Raw genomic sequence first — 23,592 nt, forward strand, 5'->3', positions numbered from 1 at the left:
TACTATTGTATTTGAGATGAGTATGAAATATTGAGATTGGATCTCTCTCCCTGCATCATCATTTGTCTCCCTGCAACATCATTAGAAACACTCTTAAAAAAAATAGACTTGGCTTTACCAGCCTACTATCCCTTTATCTATAAAAACTGGAACAATATTTACAACTTTGATTATTCTATAAAGATTATATCCTTGACCCACTAGATCAACAAGCTTTCCTAGCAAATGATGCTCTGTTAGACCATTATCTGCCTTGGGGCTTTTGCTCATGAGCACACATATCAGAACAGAGAAGATTGTCAAAGGAAATGTCCCTCAGTGCAACAGTGTATGTGTTGGTAAATGGATTGAGATTGCACTATATACAGGCGATGGGGATGACTTGGTTGTCTTCCCTTGAGGGCATAGCCATGTGCAAGCGTGGACAGGGGCTCACGCTGCTCCTCTCTCCTCAGCCTCTTTGAAGGACCATGGGTTGTACTCACACAGGTTGGAATCAAGTTCACACAGACGATTGGTCCCACACCTGTACAGAGATGACCATAGAGACTGTCACAGGGAGCCATGCAATATGTGTTACAGCTTCACAATCAATCAATCAATCAATCATACACTTGTTTGGGAAAATCTATTTAAAGTGACTATTGTTTGGATAGCGGCTCCCTCAGAGAGTCATCCCTGCGGTTGTGTGTTGCTTGTACCTTGTTGACAGGGGTGAGCTGTGTGCGGCCGGAGCCTGCGTGGGGTCGAGAACGGTCGTCAAACCTCCCAGGGGACCTCTCCCTGCGGCAGTCCAGCACCCTGCCTGGGGACTTCTCCCTTTCCAGTGGGCGTGCGGGGGACTTGTCCCTCCGGAACTCAGTGCGGCCCTCCCGGTAGCGGTGTGGTGTGCTGGGCTCACGGTGCAGCCCCTCATGACTACCGGGCCCTGAGGCCAGACGCTTGGAGATGTGCTCAGTGTATGTGGGCGGGCCTCGCTTACTGGGACTTCTGCCGTGGTCAAAACATGTAGACAGATGCACTTCAAAGTGAGGCATTATTTCAGCTCAAAATGTCAAGAGTGGAAATGTTCCTTTGGCAGAACAATAACAATGCATTGCATAATGTTTGGACGTTAACCTTAAGGTAACATTTGAGCTGAGTTTGAACTGTGTATAGGCTACTCTAGATATACAGTATATGAACAGAAATTAGTATATAAACAGTAGGTGGCAGTGTAGACCCACACAACTTTTGATGTGTGATGTCTTGTTTGTATATTTGCCTTGGTTGACTTCACATTATTCATAGTTGATGGTAGTTTACTATAAGTACCTATGATGATGTTCACTGTAGGTAAAAAAATGTTTGGAATCAAACCAATATGAGTTCTGGAGCAACAGGAGCTCACCCTCGACTGGAACCAGTCCTCTGCAACTCTCCAGACTCCCTGACCAGGCTGCCCTTACAGCAGATGACCCGCAGCTTGTTCTGATAGGACGAGGCCAGGTAGATGGCCCCAGATGAGATGGCTGGGCCCAGGTAGCGGGGGTTGGGGATGTCCAGGTGAGCTAGGACTGGAGGACTGAACACAGTACAGGGAGGGAGATGAGTATTGTGCATTATGATGTCATCAAATACCAAAGCTTTAGTGGGTTTAGAGAAGGTAACTACATGTTATGTTTGACTTTTTTTTAGGGTTAGGTATGACAATCAAACTTTGAAACTAACTGGACAACATAAGGAAGAGAGTACTGGATAAATGAATCAATAATGTTTGCCTATTTGCACAATCTGTAAAAACTGACGATAAAGACAGACACATTTGAGGTTCTCTCCTTATTGTGTGTATTATTCTAAATATGTGGTATTTGACTGTGGCTGCATAATCAAACCAAACACAAACACAAGACAACTGTAAGACAAGTATTGAGTACTGCTATCAGTGTCAAGCAGAGGCAGTTTGTTTTACCCAAGTGCAGCATGTCCCTGGACCTCGATGACATCCAAGGAGTTAAAGTACGTCACAAACAAGTAGGGCTCTCTGTATGCTGGGTCAGAGAAAGAAAGAACTGGATGTACTACATAGACATGTGTACATTTCATATAACATATAGATAGACTAGAACAGTCTTTTCAAGGACATTGTTGAGCACACAGTGTGTGGAAATGTACTGTGGCGTGTAGAATAAAGCCTACGCACCGAAGGCCAGAGGAAGACGGCTCCATTTGATCTCTTCAGTGCGGCTTCTCCGTCCATACGAGTCCACAAACACTCCAAACTCTGTCACAGAAAAACAGCCGTTAATTACTGTGCTATTGGATGTTCCTTGGACTGTTCTAGAATCGTGTGTGGGCAGTGTAGCCTGTGTGGGCGGGCAACACGTACAGCATCCCCTATGTACAGCTAAAGAGGACAATCAATATCAGATATTGTAAGCTGGAGAAATATCACATTACAGTAGATGAAGGATTTAGAAATGTTGACATTCTCAAACAGGGTTTTTCGGTCAGAGGAGACCGTGGAGCTCACCATGGAAGCAGAGCAGGTACTCCTCTTTCTGCAGGGTGCTCGTGACCTGCATGATGGAGATGGGGAAGCTGTGGGAGGAGGCAGCGAACACAGCTGAGGCCAGCGACACGTCGTTCTTGTCCAGGAACTCTGGAGGGTCCACATACAATATAGCATACACGTCATAGACATCGTCACCACCACTCTAGATTTGTACAGTAGTATCATCCAAACCTACAACCAGCAGAGGCTAATTCATATTCATTCCAGTTTTGGAGTGGTCACATTTCATTTTTCAGATACTGTTGTGGGTTATTGAGTTGAACTTGTAGGCTTAAAAAAGCTGCCTTAGTATTGGCACACTGACTCACCCTCCAGTACAAACTGTTTCATCTCTATCTCATAGAACTTGTTGGTGCCGATGATGATGCTGTAGCTGGTCAGGTGGATGCAGCTGCAGGGCTCCAGAGTCTCAATCTCCTGAGAGGGGTGAGTTCACAAGGGTCATGGGGGGGAATCCAATTATGTATTTATCGTTCATAGTCGAGTTCACAATTGGGGTCACAAACCTTGCGAATGCAGAATTTGTTGAGATTGTCGTTGTAACGCAGAACTGTTATCTTGTTAGGCATCGCGGCGCAGATACATGGCCCATTATCTATCTGTAAAAAGACAAATCCATAAGGTCAGTGACACAGTTCAGTGTTTCTTCAGCCAAGGCATGACCAATTAAAAATAAGCCTGGTAGGATACAAGATGAGAGCCGGTGGTGAACGTACCCGCCCTGCGGCAAAGAGGTGACAGCCCTTCACTGTCTCAAAGATGAAAGGTGCGAGCTCAGACTGGGCAGGCAGGTGGGACTGGGCTAGAGACTGCCTCACCTTTTTGATCTCCACCAGACACAGCGCCCTCTCATCCCCTACAGGACAAACACATACATTACACCTCTGTACCAGAGCAGGGGAACATTGATTGACTCATTACTGTAACTAAGACTCTATGATGCTGCTAGTCTTTCCCTGAGAATGAATTAAAGATGACCTTATGTTTGATGTACAGTACTTGTTAAGCTGTTCTTTTTTCCTTGTAAAAAAGGAGTAAACCTTGTTTTTTTCCCTGTCCTAATTGTATTACAATGCGTTAGTCTCTACAGTCGTCTCTTGATCTTTGTTTTTACTCTTTGAACTTCTATGGTGATAATACTTTGATTATCTTCCTTTGTTTTAATCTTGTGCTTTTATCATCTCCCTTTGTTCTTATTCATTTTTCCTGTAAAGATTGATGACATCCTGTTGTCACGGACGGAGGTCAGGTCAGATGGCTCACCAACAATCATCAGCAGCTTCTCATGCTCCTTCATGATGTGGATCTGAAAGACTGAGCCCAGGCCGGGGATGTGGGTCAGGGAGTTCTTGATCACATTCAGGGCATAAAGACCCTCCTCAGAGCCCACTAACACTATCTATGGGGGAAAGAGACCACACTCACATCACTGATAATGGAATAAATGACCATCACATAGCAACGATACAGATATGATATGTTCGAGGCATAAGCAAGAGAAACACAGTGAAAGCATACTAGCGGAAGACTGGTTTAAGGGTAGTAAGGGTAGGCCCATATACTTTATCATCTGTTTATGCCAGTACCTGATCTGTGAGGGGGAGGGTACAGTTGATGTCAAGTCTGTCATCTCCCTCCAGCTTCAACAGTGAGTTCCCCAGCAGTTTCTGATGGAGGGGAGAAAGGTAGTAGGGTCAAGACAGGGTCAGGAGCTTCACAGCTTCAACATGAAGGGAGAGAGAGAGAGAGACAGTCGTGAGGACTGCAGGCTTTGTGAGGGAACAGAAAGAGATTTGGGGGGCTAGCACATTCTGTATGCAGGAAGTGCAGTGCCAGGTCTGTGTGGGTGCAGAGAGACAGGGTAACGGAGTTTGAACAGGGTAGAGAAACAGCATGGAGGAGAGAACAGGTAAGGAGTAAGAACTGCCTGACCACTGGTCCTTGCTATAGGGAGATCTATGACATGCATAGGATAAAACTAGGCCCCTCTTTTGAGCTTTACAAATGAAGACTTTGTCATACGCCTAAAGGTTGTGTTTATTTTTAGTCGTATCTGAGGAAACACCGGGCAAAAGAAAAGATTGTCACGACTACGGTCAACAGTCACTTCAACACAGTTTTGACATGACAATAGAGGAAAGGGTGGTGGGAGGAGTGAGGGGTGTCACATCTGATGAGGTGAACACAGCAGGAAAGATGAACACATACCCATGACACAATGACGCACACATGCACTACAGTGTTCTGTGTGACCATAGGAAAGTACTTTTAGTGTGCGTAGTGCATGTGCGTGTGCGTGTGCATGTGTGTGTGTGCGTACATGTGTAGGCCTATGTGTGTATTCTGTGTCTGTGTGTAAGAGTGTGTCTGTGTGTATTGTACCAACAGGACAGCAGACAAACGCAGCCTCGTGGGACTCGTTACCTGGACAAGAGGAGACAGAGCCATCTGTCTTTTGGACACAGCAGCCTATGTGCACAGTGAAACCCAATAGAATGGGTAGAATAGAGCAAATCAACAAAACATGCCCACATACAGGACATGACATAATGAAAAAGCAACAAACAGGTGTGTGAGAGAGAGAGAGAGAGAGAGAGAGAGAGAAAGCGAGAGAGAGAGAGAAAGAGAGAGAGAGAAGAAGGGGACAATTAATGACACATATATGCGACATCAGGGGTTATTCATGAAACTAAATTGCTGCCGTATATTGACCACCTGTTATGGAAACTGTAAAACAATTAACAATTCATAAAGAAAGTACAGTACATTGACAGAACGCACATTTGCTGCGGTGGTAACGTTTTTAAAATAACCCCCATACAGTAAAAGGTGATGCTTAAACCCTCTATGATTTGAGTCAGTAGACAACTGGGACAGATCAAATACCCCCTTAAACACAACAGCTACTGTGGTACTCACTGCGTCTGCCTCAGCCTTCTCCCGCGAGGTGCGCCCTCCTACCACCACAGACTCCATCACAGCCACCCACCGCTGCTTATCAGGGAAGCTAGGAGCCATGAAGAAGAGAGTCTGGCCCGGCCAGCAGGAGGTGTGGGGGTGAGACTCCAGCTTCAGCACGTAGGGCACATCTGCACAGGCAATGCACGGTCACTCCAAAGCATAGATCCTGACAGTGTGCAATTATATTTACCAGGGGTGTCAGTGTTTGGTGTACAGTACCTGACTTGGCGGTGTTGGGCAGCTCAGACGCCCCCACGGCCCCATGCACGGTCACATTTCCATCAGACAGACACAACTCAAACTCCTCCAGAGGCGTCACTGAGTCTGAAACACACACAGAGAACTCTTGGGACACAGACCATCAGGCACTGGCAGCAGTCACACTGTCAACACAATCAACAAGCTGATTGGAAACACATTGCTTATGAAAATCAGACATGTTCTTGGACAATAATGAGATATAGGTATTTTAAATATTGGGGCAGGGAAACAATTTGGAACCTTCTCTGGGCTCTGTCTCGTAGATGGCCACCTTAGTCCCATCCAGAACCACATACTTCCTCTCCCAGCCCTGGCCACGCTTCCCATTCCTGCAGAACATACACACGCACACACACACGCGCACACACACGCGCACGCACACACACACACACACACACACACACACGAGCACGCACACACACAGGTCTGTAATTGGACAACCACAAACCACCACAGTCTGTCTGGAGCATATTGGCATAGGCTATTCGTCTATCACAACAGGGGGCTAATTGACCTTATACCAAATCCATTACAATGATGTCAGATAGGAGAGATCCTAAATCAGTACAAACCAATCAAACTTGTGGAGGACGAGTTGTGGTATTCTGCAGTTTTGCTCAGCTTACTCTGAGACCCACCTGGGCTGCTTCATCCAGCCCTCCAGACGCACATGTCCACTGGCCTCTTTGAGCTGCAGGGCAGGGGAGCTGCCTTTGTCCCTGCACAGCGCCTCAGACATGTGTAGGACACAGTCGCTGGCCAGGCCACACGTGGCTGGAAGGCAGGGGGAACATTTCGGGTGGCACAAAGCGTGACATTCTGAAGAAGAGAAAAAACACTGTTACTAGAAGGGATGTAAAGACAACAACACAGGCCATCCCTCTGTGAGAGCCTCATCAGATTATAGAGGGAGGCTGGTGGAGGTAGAAATTGGAGGACCGGCTTAAGGAATGCCTCCTCATTCCATTCCATTGGATTACAATGAGTCCGTCCTCCGACTTCTACCTCCACCAGCCTCCTCTGCATCAGAAGTCTGCCCTGCATGGGTACTGTGTTGTAGGGAAAAAGAGAGTAGTTCGAACATACCGATACAGGTGGCAGCCTGGCGGCCAAAGTGTACGGTATCCAAGCACACGTTACACTTAGCAGCCCTCATGTTGAGTCCCACGGTGAAGCGGTGGGGAGTGTTGTGGTTAACCCTGTCCCTGTCCCTCTCTCTCTCCCTCTCCCTGTCCCTCTGACTGTCCTTCATACGACGGCCGTATTCTGAACAAAACCAGGGAAGACGGTGAGGAGAGGAAATCTCTAACAACAGTCATTGAGCCGGACAACAATCATTTAGAGCAGAAACCTCAATGCACCATGCCATGGCAGCTATGAAAATAAGGGTAGGAAGAAAAAAACATTACCAACATGAGGTTGAAGTATTCAAACACAACGGCATCAAAATGAAAAAGAAAAATGTTTATTTGAATGTTAATCCACCATTGTGTTCAGTTCAGGACTGGAACTTGTAAGTGTATGTGTATGGCACATGCATCCAGGGATGTTCCTATTGAGAGAAATAATTCATAGGTTCAAACAGTGCAAGGTAGGTGAGATAGGTTGAGAGGTGTGTCATATACCCCCCGTGTAGAATGTGCAGCTCAGGGTTGGGTTGCAGTGGTTCAAAGTGCAGGGCAGAGTTTAGCAGTGTGAGGATTAAATTAATTGTTTTAATTAAAAGTTTAAAAAAAATAATAATTAATTAAAAGTTTCGGCGAAAAGAAGGCTATCGCATCAGATTTCTAAAGCCGTGCACTGAGAGGGAGCAAGTTTCACTGAACAAAGAACTCTACTGCTAAACTGGACATGGTTAGTGTTTTTCAGCCCCATCTGTCCAGTGATCATATAGACACACTGTACATCGCAACACATAATGGATTAGGGTAGGTGCTTACAGTATAGGATAACTAGTTATGTAACCAACTGTATACAAGTACCATCTGCTGGGTTAGATCCACAGGCCACCAGCACGTGGTGCATGCTGTATACTTGGGGGTGGATAAACCAATACTGTGAGCAGCAGAGAAAACTGTCTTAATGTTTTATGTATGCAGTAAACATGTACAGTTACTTGTGATGCAAATATTTGAATAATTCATTGGTGAATTTTAACTTCAGAGCTTAAATAATTCAGTGACAGTCAAGACTGGCAACTCCAATGCAAAGATTGGAAACCGCAATTATAACTATACAGTAGTATTTCATACCATACTCTTCATACCAATGAAAAACTGCCGTTTGATCCTCGTGCAGAGCTTTTAAAATCTGGCCCATAAAGAGGTGTGGTAGAGAGGTGAGAGGGGAGAGGGGATAGCAAACCGAGAGCTCTGTGAGTTAGAGTTGGACAACTTACTTTCGAAAGTGACCCTCCTTCTTTCTGCAGTGTGAGAGAAAATGAGGATAAGTGTTCTAAGGTAAAAGGAGGAGGATATGCAGGAGTTGTATGTAGTACGGCCATCAGGAAAAAAAGATAAAGATTGTCTGTGAAGTCAAAAACGTCTACAGTACAATACAGTATGTAGATCATTCTAGAGTTAGTGGTCCAGAGGTGTATTAGCTGTGCCTGAACACTCCTCCATTTCCTCTTCCAGACTCACCCTCTGGGGTTGCTGCATCCTTCCTGCGGCCAGAGTTGGAGGAGGCCATGCTGCTTGGACCCTGCTGGTGCTCAGGGGACTTCACCATGGCAGACATCATCATCTGCTGCCGCGTTGTTCCCGGGGTGGCAGGAGTGCCATGCTCCAGAGCCTTGTATTGGACCGCTGTGTGTGTGTGTGTGTGTGTGTGTGTGTGTGTGTGTGTGTGTGTGTGTGTGTGTGTGTGTGTGTGTGTGTGTGTGTGTGTGTGAGAGAGAAAGAGAGAGAGAGACAGAGAGAGACAGAGAAAGAGAGAGATGAGGTGTTTGTTTAACCTGTACAAATCAGCTTCCCCAAGATATGACAACAACACTGAGTGCTACAGATGAATTTGTCGTTTTGCTCGCAGCATGCGGTGGAGTGACCTTCAGCGATAGGCTACAGTATAACTGCATACTCACCTTCCTCTCGAAGGGAGCGCAGCTCCAGTCTCATCTTCTGCAGTGTGTCCTCCAGCTCGGAGGAGCGTGAACGCTCCTTGTCCAGGGCCACTTTCATGTCACTGTACTGTAGGGGCACCGGCGTCACAGAGGGCACAGGAGACACCTGGGGCACCTGGGACTGGCCCTGGGCAGCCATGGCTGCCAGAAGGTCCTCTCTGCGCCGTCCAAATAGACCCTGGCACACAAACAAACACACAAATGCCTGTCATGGACAAATCCCATCCTGAACAATTTTGAGAGGAAATAGGAGGTCCGTAGAGAGAGCTAGTTGAAGGTGCCCTTGAAATGATAAGGTGTGTCTCACCTTTTTCTTCTTGGAGCCGCCCTGATCCACCCTGGCCTGGAGGAAGTCTATGAGTTTGGTTTGCTGGGTGATGGTCCCTTCCATCTTCACCTTCTCATGGGAGAACACAGCCTGCAGGTGGAGCTAATTGAACATTACTATGGCGGTGAATTTCTCCTCATGTACCTCATTGAGAGTGTCTGTGCATTCATGTGTGCGTTTAGCATGTATACAGTATGTGCATGCATGTGTGGGAGTGACAGTACCTGGATGTTCTCCAGCTGGTACTCGAGGTCTGTTCTCTCAGTCTTCAGAAGGTCTGTCTGGTCCAGAGCATCCTGCAGCCCCTGGGTCAGGCGGAAGATGTGAGTCTTTTGAACATCCATCTGCTGCTGCAGCTTCGATTGCTTTGGAGGAGAACAAACAGAATACATGTAATTTCCATAAACTCTTCACTGTACTTTGAGTGATTTATCATCCTATACAAATAAAAAATGGACTGAATGGAAAATGGAACACACCTCATCCAGCATCCTCTGCTTCAGGTCCCTCTCACTCTCCAGCTTCTGCTGCAGACTACGGGCATTCATCTCCAGCATGGCATGCTTCTTCTCCAAGTCATTCAGCTAGAGGACAGAGACAGGAAAGTGTACATGTCTGCCCACTCTCATCCCAGGGGGACAGACAGACAGACAGACTGACACACACACACACACACACACACCCCACACACACAGGTAGGCTTACTGTGTCAGAGAGGCTCTCTGCTTTCAGTTTCTGGTCTTTGAGGGCCTGCTGCAGGGCCAGGATCTCGGCCTTGTGCTCCTTCACTGCCAGTTCCACAGCCTGACGAGACTCTGAGTTGCGCTGGTCTGCACGCAGCCTGCAGAAAGGGAGAGATGAGTGGTCCGTATGAGTGTACTGTATGTGTGTGCTTTCCTTGCGTGCATGCCTGCGTGTGTGTTACCTGTTCTGTTTCTCATTGTCCAGCAGTCTCTGGATTTCCCGGGTCCTCCTCTCAGCCTGGTTCTTCTCGTCCTCCAGGGCTCCTCTCCAGGCCTCCCACTGCCTCTCCTTCTCCAACAGCTCATCATTCAGGCTCTCTAGCTCCACCACCTGCTCCTCCAGCATGGTGCACGTGGTCTTCAATGTCTCAATGTTCTAACAGACAACATCGACCCACGGGAAGGTGGCATGTGGAGGACTTACAACTTCATAATGGTCAAGGAATTTTGTCAATCCTAATATGGTGGCAGTTTGTTCTCAGAATCTACTCTAGTGGAGGGGGAGTTCTTGCAGGTACAAACTGATAGATAACGTCAGATTCTGAACATCAGTAACATTAGTGACAATTAGGGTTGTGCGTACAATTAGAATAGGTGTGCAAGTATCACCTCTGAGAATCATAAAGGCAATACTGTATATATATATATATATATATATATATATACAGTACCAGTCAAAAGTTTGGACACACCTTCTCATTCAATGGTTTTTCTTTATTTTTATTATTTTTTACATTGCAGATTAATATTGAAGACATCAAAACTATGAAAGAACACATATGGAATTATGTAGTAAACAAAAAAGTGTTAAACAAACCAGAATATGTTTTATATTTTAGATTCTTCAAAGTAGCCACCTTTTGCTTTGATGACAGCTTTGCACACTCTTGGCAAGGTATGTCCAAACTTTTGACTGGTACTGTATATATATATATACATATATATATATATATATATATATATATATATATGCATATCGCTTATGTCTCATACTGAATTTGATGTTAGGGTTCCTTGAGACAAGCACTGGGAGACAAATATAGCAGTTGCAGAAGCAGCAGCAGCACCAGGGCCCTGTGAAGTCCAGGCATTCAGGTCTGTACACGACCTGGGAACGATGGGGATGACACATTCCTCCCACTCACGGTCGGATCCCTCGTCTATGACTTCCATCCCTCGTTACACAACCGCTAGGACGAAGAGACTGAGAGCGCTACTGAACGCCCACACACACACCCTCCCACAGGGGCAGAGCGCATCACACAACCACCTCTTTCGCAGAGCTACATACATAACACTTGAACATCTCCAATATCTACTGCCTGATTGTGCCCTCTCTCTCTCTCTCACTCTCTCTCCTCTCACACTGTCCTAGTTGGTTGGATGTCTGTGTCACCTGTGACTGTTTGTTGAGGAAGATGATTGTGTGTGTGTGTGTGTGAGAAAGCGAGAGAGACAGAGAGGGATAGAGAGATAGAGAGAATTAGACAGAGAAAGAGAAAACGAGGACCAGAGACAGACCTGTTTCTGGTTGTTGAGGTGCATCTCGCGGTCGGCCACCTCCCTGCGTAGGCTTTCCACGTCCTGACTGAGCTGCAGCCTGTCCTCTGTCTCGTCTGTGGCCTCGTCCAGTTGTTTGGACAGGTAGAAGTTCTGTCTGTTCAACTCTGCGTTCTCCTGGGTCAACTGGGTCAGCTGGTCCTCCAGGTCCGTGATCACCTGAGGGATGGAGAAGAACACTCACCAACAGACTGACAACACCATGGATTGACAGAACTCTGCATGAAATTAGAATCTTGTGAAATATATATGATGTGTCCGAGTGATTGACAGGAAGGAGGGATATATGAATACAATGTTTGGGGGGGTTGATGGATAAACCTTGACTATAACAAGAGTGAAAAGATACTCATTCGAATTTATAGGTTGAATTCAAACTGACACAGGAGCATATTGTTGAATTACCTGAGGCAGTCAACATGAGTTTCCGCTAGACAGAGAATTTCAGTGCAGCATAATAGGGTATTCATCTTACAATTGTAGATAAATATCTAAGCAACTTCCCTCTGTCATACAGTATTCATGTCTCTCTCTAAGAGCTGAGCAGACAGCCTACTAATCAATTCATCTGCACCATTCTCTCCTCTTAATCAGCCAGGATGGAAGTGTGGACTGCAGACTGTATGCAAATGAGGGGTTAGGGGTTGATGAAGCATCTAGTTAGAGCCGGTGTACCATGAAGGACTACAGGGCAGTGAAGGGAGAGAAGCCAAGCAGTACAGTAAGTAAATTAGTGTTCTCTCCACTGAGCCAGTCCTCCCATTCCCCTGGGGGCTGCTGTGGCCTGAGAGGAGCAACAAAATACTCAAGGGAGGGAGGAGGGAGGACAACCATGGGTCTGATACACTGGGCTCTGGTCATCATCCATGTCCCCTCTCCATTCAAACATGCAGAATAAAAATATACAATAAATCATATCCCAAGCTCTGTCTCCTCCACACAAGCGTCAACACAGCCCAAAACAATACCAGCTGTAATGAGGAACACAAACACGACTTGCCCCACAGCAGACAATTTGTGGAAGTCAAGATCCTAGTTTCCTTTCATTGGCGTTAGTTAGTAGAATTCACTACAAGCTATAATTTAATGGGCAACGTCAACAAGCTAATGAACAACAACAGCCTGGATACCGAAGCCACACAAAGCTGTCCTTTACCTCAAACCTGGTTTCATAACATCCATCAGTGTGAATATTTTATAACATCTAATGATGCTCTGAATCATGATGTCAATGTGGCCTCACCCATGTTCCATTACCGATGTTTTTGAATGGTACATGACCACCAGTCTAACTCAACTCACAAAAACACAAATGGTTCCCCATGTACAATTAGGCAGGGGTAATCAGGTGGCATATAACAACCTCAGTTTGTTTCTGAACTTAGCAATAATCGCCTGAAAACTGGGCAACTCAATCGACAGAGAATGCTCTTTCTCAACAGCTTGCGAGTGGGAGGATCTCAAAAGTAGGGCAAAGGGATAAAGAGAGACCATTATGTATTAACCACAATGAGTCCCAGCGGTAATTCAAACAATGTGACTTTTGTGAGGTTTTTAAATCCCCCACAACATAATAACCTCATCTTCACAGGGCTATTCTCCACACACTCGACAACAAAGAGATATGGAAATGGTAGATAAGGGTAAACATTTTTCACATCAAACCAAACACAATACAGAACTATTATTCTACTCTGGGCCAAAATGGAGGACCAGCAGAAAGCAAGCTGATATTGAGTATGTATTACAGTAAGTATTAGGAATAGTTGTGGGGGTTGAAAAAAGAGAGATAACATGAAGCCACGATAGCGTACTTTTTCCTGAAAAACACTTTTTCCTGAGTGTGATGAGTGAAAACACTACCAATGAAAAATGTATAATAGCTGATTGTATCTGATTCAACTGAGCTTAAATAATGCCCTCCAGTTTTAGAGAGAGAGAGAGAGAGAAAATAAAGAAAAAGAAAGAGAGGAAAGGAGAGATCTAGAGAAATCAGAGGAAGAACAAGAAAGAAAACAATACAAGAGGGTGGTGTACCGCACAGCTGTCTCTCAAGGCATCAAACTTGCGCTGGAGCTCGTCTCGGTGAGCCTAGACAGAAGACAGACAGAAGGGGAGAGCGAGAGAGAGAGAGAGAGAGAGGAAGAGAAAGAGAGAGAGAGAGAGAGAGAGAGAAAGGGACGGTTATAATACCTGTGTTGTTGTTTACTGTATGTCATGTTAGAGTGAAGTGAACTTGTAGCTCCAGTGTGAACCCCTCTGCTCTCACCCTGAGCACAGTGATCTCCTCCTCTGCCTCGGCTGTGGTGTCCTCCAGCTCAGACTTGGCCATCTGCAGCTGGCTCTCCAGGGAGTGGCGTGCCGCCTGCAGCCCGCTGATCTGAGACTCCCGCTCCTGCAGCGACAGAGTCAGCTCCGTCACCTGGCGCTTGATCTCCAGCTTCTGCTCTTCGTGCTCCAGGCCGGTCTGACACAGGAGAGAGGAGAGGGGATAGACGGAAAGAGGTCAGCGAGAGGAGAGAGTCACATACTGTAGAGTTGAGTCACCCTCTCAGACGAGGAGATTTAGATGGTTGCTGATCTGGCAGAACACCCACAGGGGAGCGTGGCATTTCACCCTACATGACCCCTCGCTGGCATAACTTCTCCTGGCTCCTCTCCACGTCCCTCCAAGCCTAACCTCTCTGCCCTCTCCTCTCCTCCTCTCACTGACCTTCCTCTCTGCCCTCCCCCCTCCTTATCTTGCCCTCCCCTCTACTTTCCCCCCTGCCCTCTCCTCTCTCCCCCTCCCCCTCTCCTCCCCCCTCTCCTCACCTCTCTCCCCTTGCCCTCCCCAACCCCTCTCCTCCCCCTCTCCCCCCTCTCCTCTCCTCCCCCTCTCCCTTCCTTCACTCCCTGACCTTCCCACTCGGCACTCCTCCTCTCCTTACCTCTCTCAACCTGGTCTCCAGCTCCATCACGCGACTCTTGTTGCTCTGCTCCTGCTGGCTCATCTTCTCCAGGTGTTCCTCCAGCTTGGCGTTCTGGGCCTCTAGCTTCCCTGCCTGGGATTCCAGGTAGAACTTTTGCTGCCTCAGCTCAGAGATCATCTCCTCCTGGGCTTTCCTGTCAGGCCCACACACAGAGACAGAGCACAGTGAGGCTCATATCAACCACATCAATAAGGGGAGATAGTATAGGGAGGCCTTACTGCTGTACACATCAGCATTAGTCTACTAGTATGCTCCACAGCACTCACATGTTCTTCTGGGTGTAGATGCTGCTGTTGGCTGCCAGTTTGTTGGCCTCTGACAGCTCAGCAATCCTTTGCTCCAGGCTGTTCATCTTGGAGTCCATGGCATTGATGGTCTGTGATGGAGAGGTATGGACAAGAACATGTCTGTCTCAAACAACTTACTGTAAAACAGATCAAGTTTCAACAAAAGGCATTACTCATGAGTCTTAACATGTATGTATGTGCTGCAAACACATGAACCCTTCACCATGCGTGTAAAGCATACGGCACTACTGCTGTAAACAAAACAACAAATGTGATTTAACAGTAGCCTAGCAACAGGTTATTCCAGATTTGAAATCTATGTCAGTGTGATTAATATGAAAATAGCCCAGGCCATGTCATACCCCTGCTGGCCAGCTCTTACCGCCTTCTGCTCACTGATGATGTCACACTTCTCCCGGACCTCCTCCTCATACTTGCTCTGACTGGACTCCAACATCTCCTTATCAGCCATGTCTGCCTTCATCTGGGACTCCAACACCTACTCAACAGGAGAAGGCACCGTCAGAATATCAATAAGGCTATAAAAAAACATCTGTGTCCAGATAGACTATACTGTAGACCCCAACCTTCAATGATATAGTCCTAGTGGCCAATAATGCTGTGTGTCTATGTGACAGACAGGGTTCTCCCATGTGGAAGACCCAAGTGTCTACCATGAGACCAAGAGGGCATCTTCATGGTCTGAAGGTGACACTTGAGTGTACATGTCTCAGTCCCATCACGAGAGCATGATTCAACAGGAGTACTGATGCTCTGAACCTCTACCTTGATCTTATCCTCATAGAGCTTCTCCTTCTGCTCCAGGTGTGTTTCCGTGCGGTGGGCTGTGGACTGGGTCTCCCGGAGGCTCTCCTCCAGTTCCTACACAAACAAATACAGGAGTATACATTGATTATGTCACACATGGTTGTTGCAATATACCTCACATTGTTAATGTTGTCTCTGATATCAGTTGGAGGGGAATGGGGGGAGGGGTCTCTTCTATCCAGCCATAGCTTACCAAGATCTTATCTGCCATTTGCTGGATCTGATGGCCCTTGCTGTGGATGTCCTCTTTCAGCTTACTCTCTCTGCGCTCCACAATTTCCAGCCTCTTCACCTGGTTCTCCAGGGTCTTCCTGCCATCCTAGACACACACACACACACACACACACACACACACACACACACACACACACACACACACACATATATACACAGGCTGCTCAGCAGAGGTCAGCTGCAACCAGTGAAAGCGACTTCTCTCAATGAGTTCTGTCTCTGATTTGTTCTTGTCTTATGTCTGTCAGTTTTGTGTTGTGTGTACCTCTGTCTCACGTAGGCGTCTGCGCAGGCTGTCACTGGAGTCTTCCTTGGTCTGCAGTCTCTCCAGCTCGCGCTCCATGCGTTCCTTTGCGACACGGATGCTATGCAGCAGGTCTGTGGCCTCTGTACTCGCCTTTGCTGCCTGCATTATGCGAGGATAGAAAACACTGTCTGTCTTTGACATGACACCTATTTGATTTATTGTACTGCTAGAGCCCACTTAGACAAGCCGATTTCTACAAAATAACGGACCATGTTTTAATTTAATTTTAATCTACAACAAGATAAATGGTAGCAGATGGGACAGAAATATTTGATTGCTGGTTATTAAGCAGAAACTCACTAATTATGGTTTTAATTATGGTTCTCAGTGTGAGCCCGAGGGTGCTCAAAGTCTGTGCAGACCAGCTGTGTGGAGTACTCCAGTACCTCTTTAACCTAAGCCTCAGTCTGGAAAAGGTCCCATCAATGTGGAAAACATCTTGCCTGGTACCGGTACCAAAGAAAAGGAACCTCAGTGTTCTGAATGACTATAGACCAGTAGCCTTGACATCTCACATCAAGAAGGCCATGGAAAGACTGGTGCTAGCACACATGAGGACCCTGGGGAAGACTTCCTTGGAGCCCTTGCAGTTTGCCTTCCAGGCAGACATTGGTGTGGATGATGCCATCATCTACCTGCTACACAGAGCTCACTCACATTTAGATAAGGCTGGCAGCACTGTGAGGGTAATGTTCTTTGACTTCTCAAGTGCATTTAACACCATACAGCCCTTACTACTTGCGGATAAGCTGCTGAGGGTGTAGGTGGACTCCCCCATTGTTTCCTGGATTACGAACTACCTGACCAACAGGCAACAGTTTGTACGGCTGCAGGGATGTGTGTCGGACTGGGTGGTGAGCAGCACTGGCGTCCCCCAGGGGACATTTCTGGCTCCCTTCCTCTTCACCCTCTATACCTCGGACTTCAGGCACAACACAGATACTTGCCATCTGCAGAAGTTCTCAGACAATTCTGCTATTGTGGGATGTGTCAGTGGAGGCTAGGAGACCAAGTACAGAGGACTGGTGGACAGTTTTGTTGAGTGGTGTGAGCAGAACCACCTGCTACTCAATATCAGCGAGATAAAGGAGATGGTGGTGGACTTTAGGAGGAGTACCTGGGTGTGCTACAAGTACCTGGGTGTGCACCTGAACAATAAACTGGACTGGACTGGTAACACAAATGTCCTGTACAAGAGGGGCCAGAGCCGGCTTTATTTCCTGAGGAGGCTCAGGTCCTTTGGCGTGTGCAGGACTCTGCTGAACATGTTCTACCAGTCAGTGGTGGCCAGCGCAGTGCTGTACATGGTGGTATGCTGGGGGGGAAAGTGACACCAAGAGGCTGAACAAGCTTATTAGGAAAGCTGGTTCTGTCCTCAGTGTCACATTGGACACTGTGGAGGAGGTGGCCAATAGGAGGATGAGGACCAAATTCCTGGCCATCATGGACAATCCCTCCCATCCTGTACATGATACTGTGGCAGAGCAGAGAAGCTCATTTAGCAACAGACTACTACAACCACGATGCACTAAGGAGTGCTATAGGATATATTTTCTGTCTGCCGCAGTAAGACTGTAGAACTCCTCCTCCGGCTGGCTCGATCGGGGTGATCAGAGTCAGGCTGGGGGATGTTAAATCATACTGGACTGTTCCTACTGTATATAATGTTTCAAATGCCTATTTTATTCTATTGTCACTTTATTTTGTTGTTGTTGTTTGGTTGTTTGTGATGTGAGCTGCTGTAAAGCCTTAATTTCCCCTTGGGGATCAATAAAGTACCTATCTATCTATATTTAGCAGAGACAGTTTATTATAATCATTATTCTCAGACCACATCTGTTTCAGTTAACAATGGAGAGTCGGCACTAACAATTAGCAGGAGAGAGAGAGAGAGGACTTTTCACACTTCTATGTGCGGGGAGCACAAGCACCTAGTTAAATCTCCTGTTCCTTTACAGCATATGCTGAACATGAATTATATATGAAGTTTTTCAACGAAAATATTCTAACCTTGGCAAGCTTGTCTTGGAGATCCTGGATTTTGATCTGCTGTTCAGCATTGGCCTGTAACAGAGAAATGCATGGAGTAAGTAAGCTTGGCAATCCACAGGCCCTATAAGTCTTACCAAACCATCTGCATCGTTTTACCTGTGGTGTCCTAACTAATGACTGAAATACGATTCATTTATGGACCATAGGTCAACATTGTGAGCCAATGGGAAAGCAGATGTACCTTCTCTAGCTTTGAGAGAATCTCCTCAGTGTCGGCTTTGCCTTGTTCCTTGGCCTGAGAGACAACCAGGAGAAAATCAGCTGTTACTCTCCTCGCAAAACCAACATTTGACTTTCAAGTTCTCCTAATTGGGTGAGTCAACAGATCATAATCAAAATGAAGACCTTCTGCATCCTCTGCTGATAGTCTGCAGATTTCCTCTTTAGTTCCTCACTGGTCTGACGGGACTCCTTAAGCTCAGACTCATACAGGTCGCTACGACGACGAGCAGCGGACAGGTCCTCTTCCAGCTGCCTGATGGCCACGCGCATCTCCTCCAGCTGAGCATGGTATTCCTGCAGAGGGACGAGAGGAAGGAGGAATGAGAGAGGAGTGGAGGAGAGAAAGGCCTAGGTGAGAAAGATGGGGAGAAGACACACAAGAGGACATATAATGGGGTGGGTTGAATGAGGAGTCAGGGAACAAGAAAAAAGGTGCACCAGCCACAATCATTTAGTGCCCCTGTCTTCTAATGAATAATTAGCCCTAGCTAACAGCCTTCATTTCCACCTCCTTGCCAGGTCACGTGGCATACACAGCTGTCTATCAGGAAGGTTTAGGAGGGCTAATGAAAAGTAGCATCCCACCGGTGCCCAGGGAGAGTGAGGGCAAGCTGACAATGGAACACGACAGGCGCGGCTGATAGCATCAGCGCAAGCCTCTCACCAGCGCCACGTCAGACCCATTTCAATTAAAAGTGCTCCTCCTGTTTTCATTAAGTTTCAGAGGCTGGTAAGAGTTCCTCCATCAATGACTAGAGTGTGTCTCCCAGGACGACCACCTGTCATCTACAGTAAATGGCAGAACACTTTATGAGTCACAGTCATCGCAGTGACACAGGAAATGAGTGCTAGGTTCGTTAATTCTGTCAAATCTGTAATAAATTACTCGAATGAAAGAAGCGGATTTTCACAATGACCTAATTTGCCTCCATTATAGGTTTGAAGGTCCATAACAAGAAAGTAAATGTTTGGGTACAAATGATACTGTAACTGTCTGGATAAAGCAAACCATTAAACTCATTTAATTATCCAGTGGGGACTGACTTTCATATTTGGATGATGCATCAACTGGATAAATCTACGTCCCTGGGAATCTTTTTAATAGAATCTCACAACAAAAAAAAAATCAAATGGCAATGCCACTAAATTCTAATCTTGTTTCACCAAGGGCCTACTCAGCATCACAGCTTCTCAGTGCCATCCCCAAGTCCCTGACTGGATCTCCAGCAGCCCACAAACATCACTCAGCAGGATTGAACCAGTCCAGGGTTTAACCAGTAAGCTGTGTGATACTCATGAAGGAGTGAGCCAGGGGTGGAAGAAGAGGGGATGAGATTAGAGAAAGGTAGAATATGGGTAAATAGAAGTGTGCATACCAGAAGAGCTGATTCAGACACACACACACACACGTTTTGTTCTCACATAAAATGTGGATTTACTGAATTTGTATGTATTGACTACATTGCTTGGCATGTCCCATATCCTCAATGTCATGTTTGTTGAGTCAACACTGCATACAGTACATTCTGCATGGATATGAAACACTTCTAGACTCAAAAAACAAACAACGCGTGAGAGAGACTGTTCAAGACCTTATGTATCATTTAGCTGGTCTCAAAATCATCAAATTAGAAGGCACATCTGATAATAAAAAAATCCTAAAGCGGACTAAAAAAAAATAACATAGGAACATAACTAGTTTCCAGGTTTGCATTTATCATCCCTGTGCACTGTATCATAATAATGGTAAGGAAACCGACCACAAATACCCATAGACTGGGTATGAAGGCCACAGTGCACAGTTGGTGGCAGTGAAGGGGTTAACATCAACACTCTGGTTCCCATAATGGAAGATTCAAGGCCCCAGCGACTCATCACGACAGCCTGCCCACTACATCAGCACTCTCTTCACTTGTAGGTATGGCTCTCATTGCCATGGCAACCCTCGAATGGTAGAGTCTGCGCCTGGTAACCAATGCCAGCAACTGCTGAGGGAACCAGGTTGTTTTTCTATTACCTTTTTTAGGGAATCTGCTTGGTGCCAGGAGGAGGATTTTTCATGCTTTCTTGCTGTTGTCCTCTACTGTCAGCCCCTCAATGTCTTAAATCTCTTAATTGGCAACTCTTGATCGAATGCTCTCCATGGGCACACACACAAATGCGTGCACACATACACACTCACGCACACAAGCACACGCTCACCCACAGGCACAGGCACACGCATGCACACACAAACACACACACACACAGACACACACACACACACACACACACACACACACACAGTTTGAATAATGGTTGGCTGAGCGTAAATCTGTCGTTCCTTTGCATCCCTCCGTTGAGAGGAGCCATCCTTCCTGAGAGAGTGATAAACCCCAGAGACACCTTGAAAGTTGTCCTCTGAGCATTTGTCATCTAGACAGGTCTTGCGTGAATGAGAGGGGTGCATGTCAACAGTCTGTAAACTTAGATGATATCCTCAATGTTACTGATTAAAGTCTCATTTCTGAGTCCTATAGTCTTCCACTCAAAGCTTTTTACCATTTGTTGCTCAACTATAATTATCCTTATTCGATAAAAAACTATAGTTGTATTACTAATTTACATGAATAGGGTTCTATGACATCTTTCAGAGCCCATGTGTTCAATAGTCTAGTGACTGCACTTGCACAGGGAGTGGTATGAGGGTATCAACACTGGGTATCAACACCTGCTCCTCTGTAATTAACACAGCTGTGGCAGGGATGGCATTCTCCTCACACCCCACACAACTCACACAGGGGAAGGGGGCGGTCACCCCATAACCTCCCTACACAGTCCATGGCCCACCTCTGTCTGGCCTCTGCTCCCCCACAGGGGGCGCTCTACCTGCTCTTTGATCTCCTGCAGCTTGTTGCTCTGCTCTCGGATGTCATGGAGGAGCTGCAGCGCCTTGTCGTCTTCCTGTGACACCTCCATGCGGGCCTGCTCCAGACTGTTCTTCAGACTCTAAACACACACACAAAGCTGACCCATAATAAACACTTCGACAGAGTTACTCAGTGGCTTAAGCATTGCATACAAACACATTCATGCACACACAAACGCACACACACACACACACACACACGCAGACGCACACATACACGCACACACGCACACACACACACATGCATACATGCACACACACACGCACACTCACACGCACACTCACACACACAGACACACACACACACACACACACACACACACACACACACAAACACACACTGCTGTTGTGCCACTCACGCTGCACTCTGTGATGTATGTTGCCAGATCTTGTTCTAGTATGGTCCTCTGTGTCTCGGAGGCTTTTAGCTCCACATCCTTCTGCTTCAGCACTGACTCCAGATCAGACATGTTCCTCTGGACTAGAGAGATCTCCTGTTCCATCTGTAAAGAACAACAGGGAAGACCTCACAATGAGAACCTTACATGACCATTTCTGCATTACAGTATCCTTCAATCACCTGAAACAATTTCTTCTTGCAGTAAGCACTTTATCTATACATAAAAGGGCAATCTGTAATTGGTACATCCTTGGTCAGTCCTTGCATCCATAGCTCTGTCTATGAAATTGAGAGTGGTAACATTTCTCAACATTTCTCAAGGCTGCACCTTTAATATTAACATTCTAAGACATTTAATTGCACAGCACTGAAATTGTACTGCAGTACCATTTGGCTATGCATTTGAACATAACTGTGCCCTGAAAGCAATGCAAACATAGATACATCTATACTTTACAGAGAATTAACTTCCATTGGGATGCCAAACTAATAGACCTCCTTTGAATGCAGGCCACTATAAAGAGATGGTGAGGTAAAGGCTAAGGAGATTCAGGAAGTGATATCCCCCTTCCCCCCTACCCCCTCCCCCCCCCCTCCCTCTCCCCCCAGCCCCAGTCTCTATTCATCTCAGTATGTGTGGTTAAAGAGATAGGCCAATAGGGTGATGGACGGACGCAATCAAATAAGCTATTAGGGAGGCTGAGGAGCAGAGCAAATCACAGGGACAAGCCTGCCAACAGAGTCACAGATACACAGTGGCACCTACTGTAGTGCCACCACACACACATAGTCACAATACAGACACAGTCAGAGCAAGCGGTCGCATCATAATAGTCACAGCTCTGGGTAGCAGCACAAGGCATCACAGCAGTGTTGCAGGGTAGAGTGACAGCACAGAGAACAGTCCAACCACAGACACCCCCGTCTCAGAGCAGACAGCCATCACAGAGTTACACTATGGATAGTGACGTTACACTATAACATTGTTCTACTGCAAAATCATGTGGTGCATTGTACGAACACCAACAGAGATCCCCAGAGCAGAACACAGCAGACCGACACAGCAGATTGACACAGCAGACCGACACAGCAGACCGACAGACACACAGAGAACATTGACAGACTGAGGCAATCTGTGTAGAATATAATACCTGTGATTTGTGTCTTGTGTCTCTCCCTGTTGTGTGTTTTAGTGAGTACTGGAGTTTTTCCCAGAGAGCAGGTCTTATCTAGAGAGCTGAGGGCTGTAGCCACTAATCTGCAGGAGAAAAGAGCGTGGGAGTGAGAAATGGCAGTAAACACTTTACTGTACATACACAACCTCTCCTGAACGCTGAGGGGCTGACTCAAAGCTTTTATTTACAGCACTTACCTTTTAAAAAAAATCCTACTGCGTATGCAAACTGATTTTTTCGGTTATCCAATGTGAAATGTAAGTCACGAGTAACAACATCCAACATCATTGTTGTCCCATTGTTTTCCCTTCCCAACATCATTGAACATACCTTTGCGTTAACATTCATCTGGTAACATTTTCTGGTTGTTAAAGAAGTGGGTTTAAGAGGAGAAACCACGTCTGAAATTTGCAATTAGTCCTATTCATAATCATCATTAAAACAATCACTTCTTATCAAAAAATTGATCTAATGTAGTGAAATTCCAGTAATTATTGCCATTGTTATCGCACACATTTAAAAAACAACAACTAATGAGGACTTTCATCTTGAGCGGACTAAATCTTATTATCATTAATCAGACAAAGCCCATGACTTCAGAGGTGCAGTACAAGTAGCACGAACGCTTCAGCAGCTCTGCCTGTGGTGCTTTAGATCTAAGTACATGCTCCTTATATTA

General features: G+C 46.3%; 1 protein-coding gene across 1 annotated transcript; it reads right to left on the minus strand.

The window, feature by feature from the left end:
* Positions 1 to 502: 502 nt before the first annotated feature.
* citb (citron rho-interacting serine/threonine kinase b) lies at positions 503 to 21,841 on the minus strand (the record flags this gene model as incomplete). The annotated part of the gene is made up of 39 exons (XM_083672762.1): positions 503 to 526; positions 702 to 987; positions 1,391 to 1,564; positions 1,952 to 2,030; positions 2,183 to 2,263; positions 2,513 to 2,641; positions 2,863 to 2,971; positions 3,061 to 3,153; positions 3,271 to 3,410; positions 3,818 to 3,953; positions 4,141 to 4,221; positions 4,979 to 5,023; positions 5,474 to 5,643; positions 5,735 to 5,839; positions 6,017 to 6,105; positions 6,415 to 6,595; positions 6,863 to 7,042; positions 8,175 to 8,198; positions 8,419 to 8,583; positions 8,859 to 9,075; positions 9,205 to 9,315; positions 9,450 to 9,590; positions 9,705 to 9,809; positions 9,931 to 10,066; positions 10,151 to 10,344; positions 11,490 to 11,687; positions 13,566 to 13,619; positions 13,798 to 13,995; positions 14,459 to 14,633; positions 14,767 to 14,876; positions 15,170 to 15,286; positions 15,574 to 15,669; positions 15,809 to 15,934; positions 16,115 to 16,255; positions 18,167 to 18,220; positions 18,390 to 18,443; positions 18,554 to 18,724; positions 21,299 to 21,418; positions 21,698 to 21,841. The coding sequence occupies 39 exons, from the start codon at positions 21,839 to 21,841 to the stop codon at positions 503 to 505; spliced, it is 4,953 nt and encodes a 1,650-aa protein (XP_083528888.1).
* Positions 21,842 to 23,592: the final 1,751 nt, after the last annotated feature.

The sequence above is a fragment of the Argentina silus genome (genome assembly GCF_951799395.1).
Source record: "Argentina silus genome assembly, chromosome: 7".
Taxonomy (NCBI): Eukaryota; Metazoa; Chordata; class Actinopteri; order Argentiniformes; family Argentinidae; genus Argentina; species Argentina silus.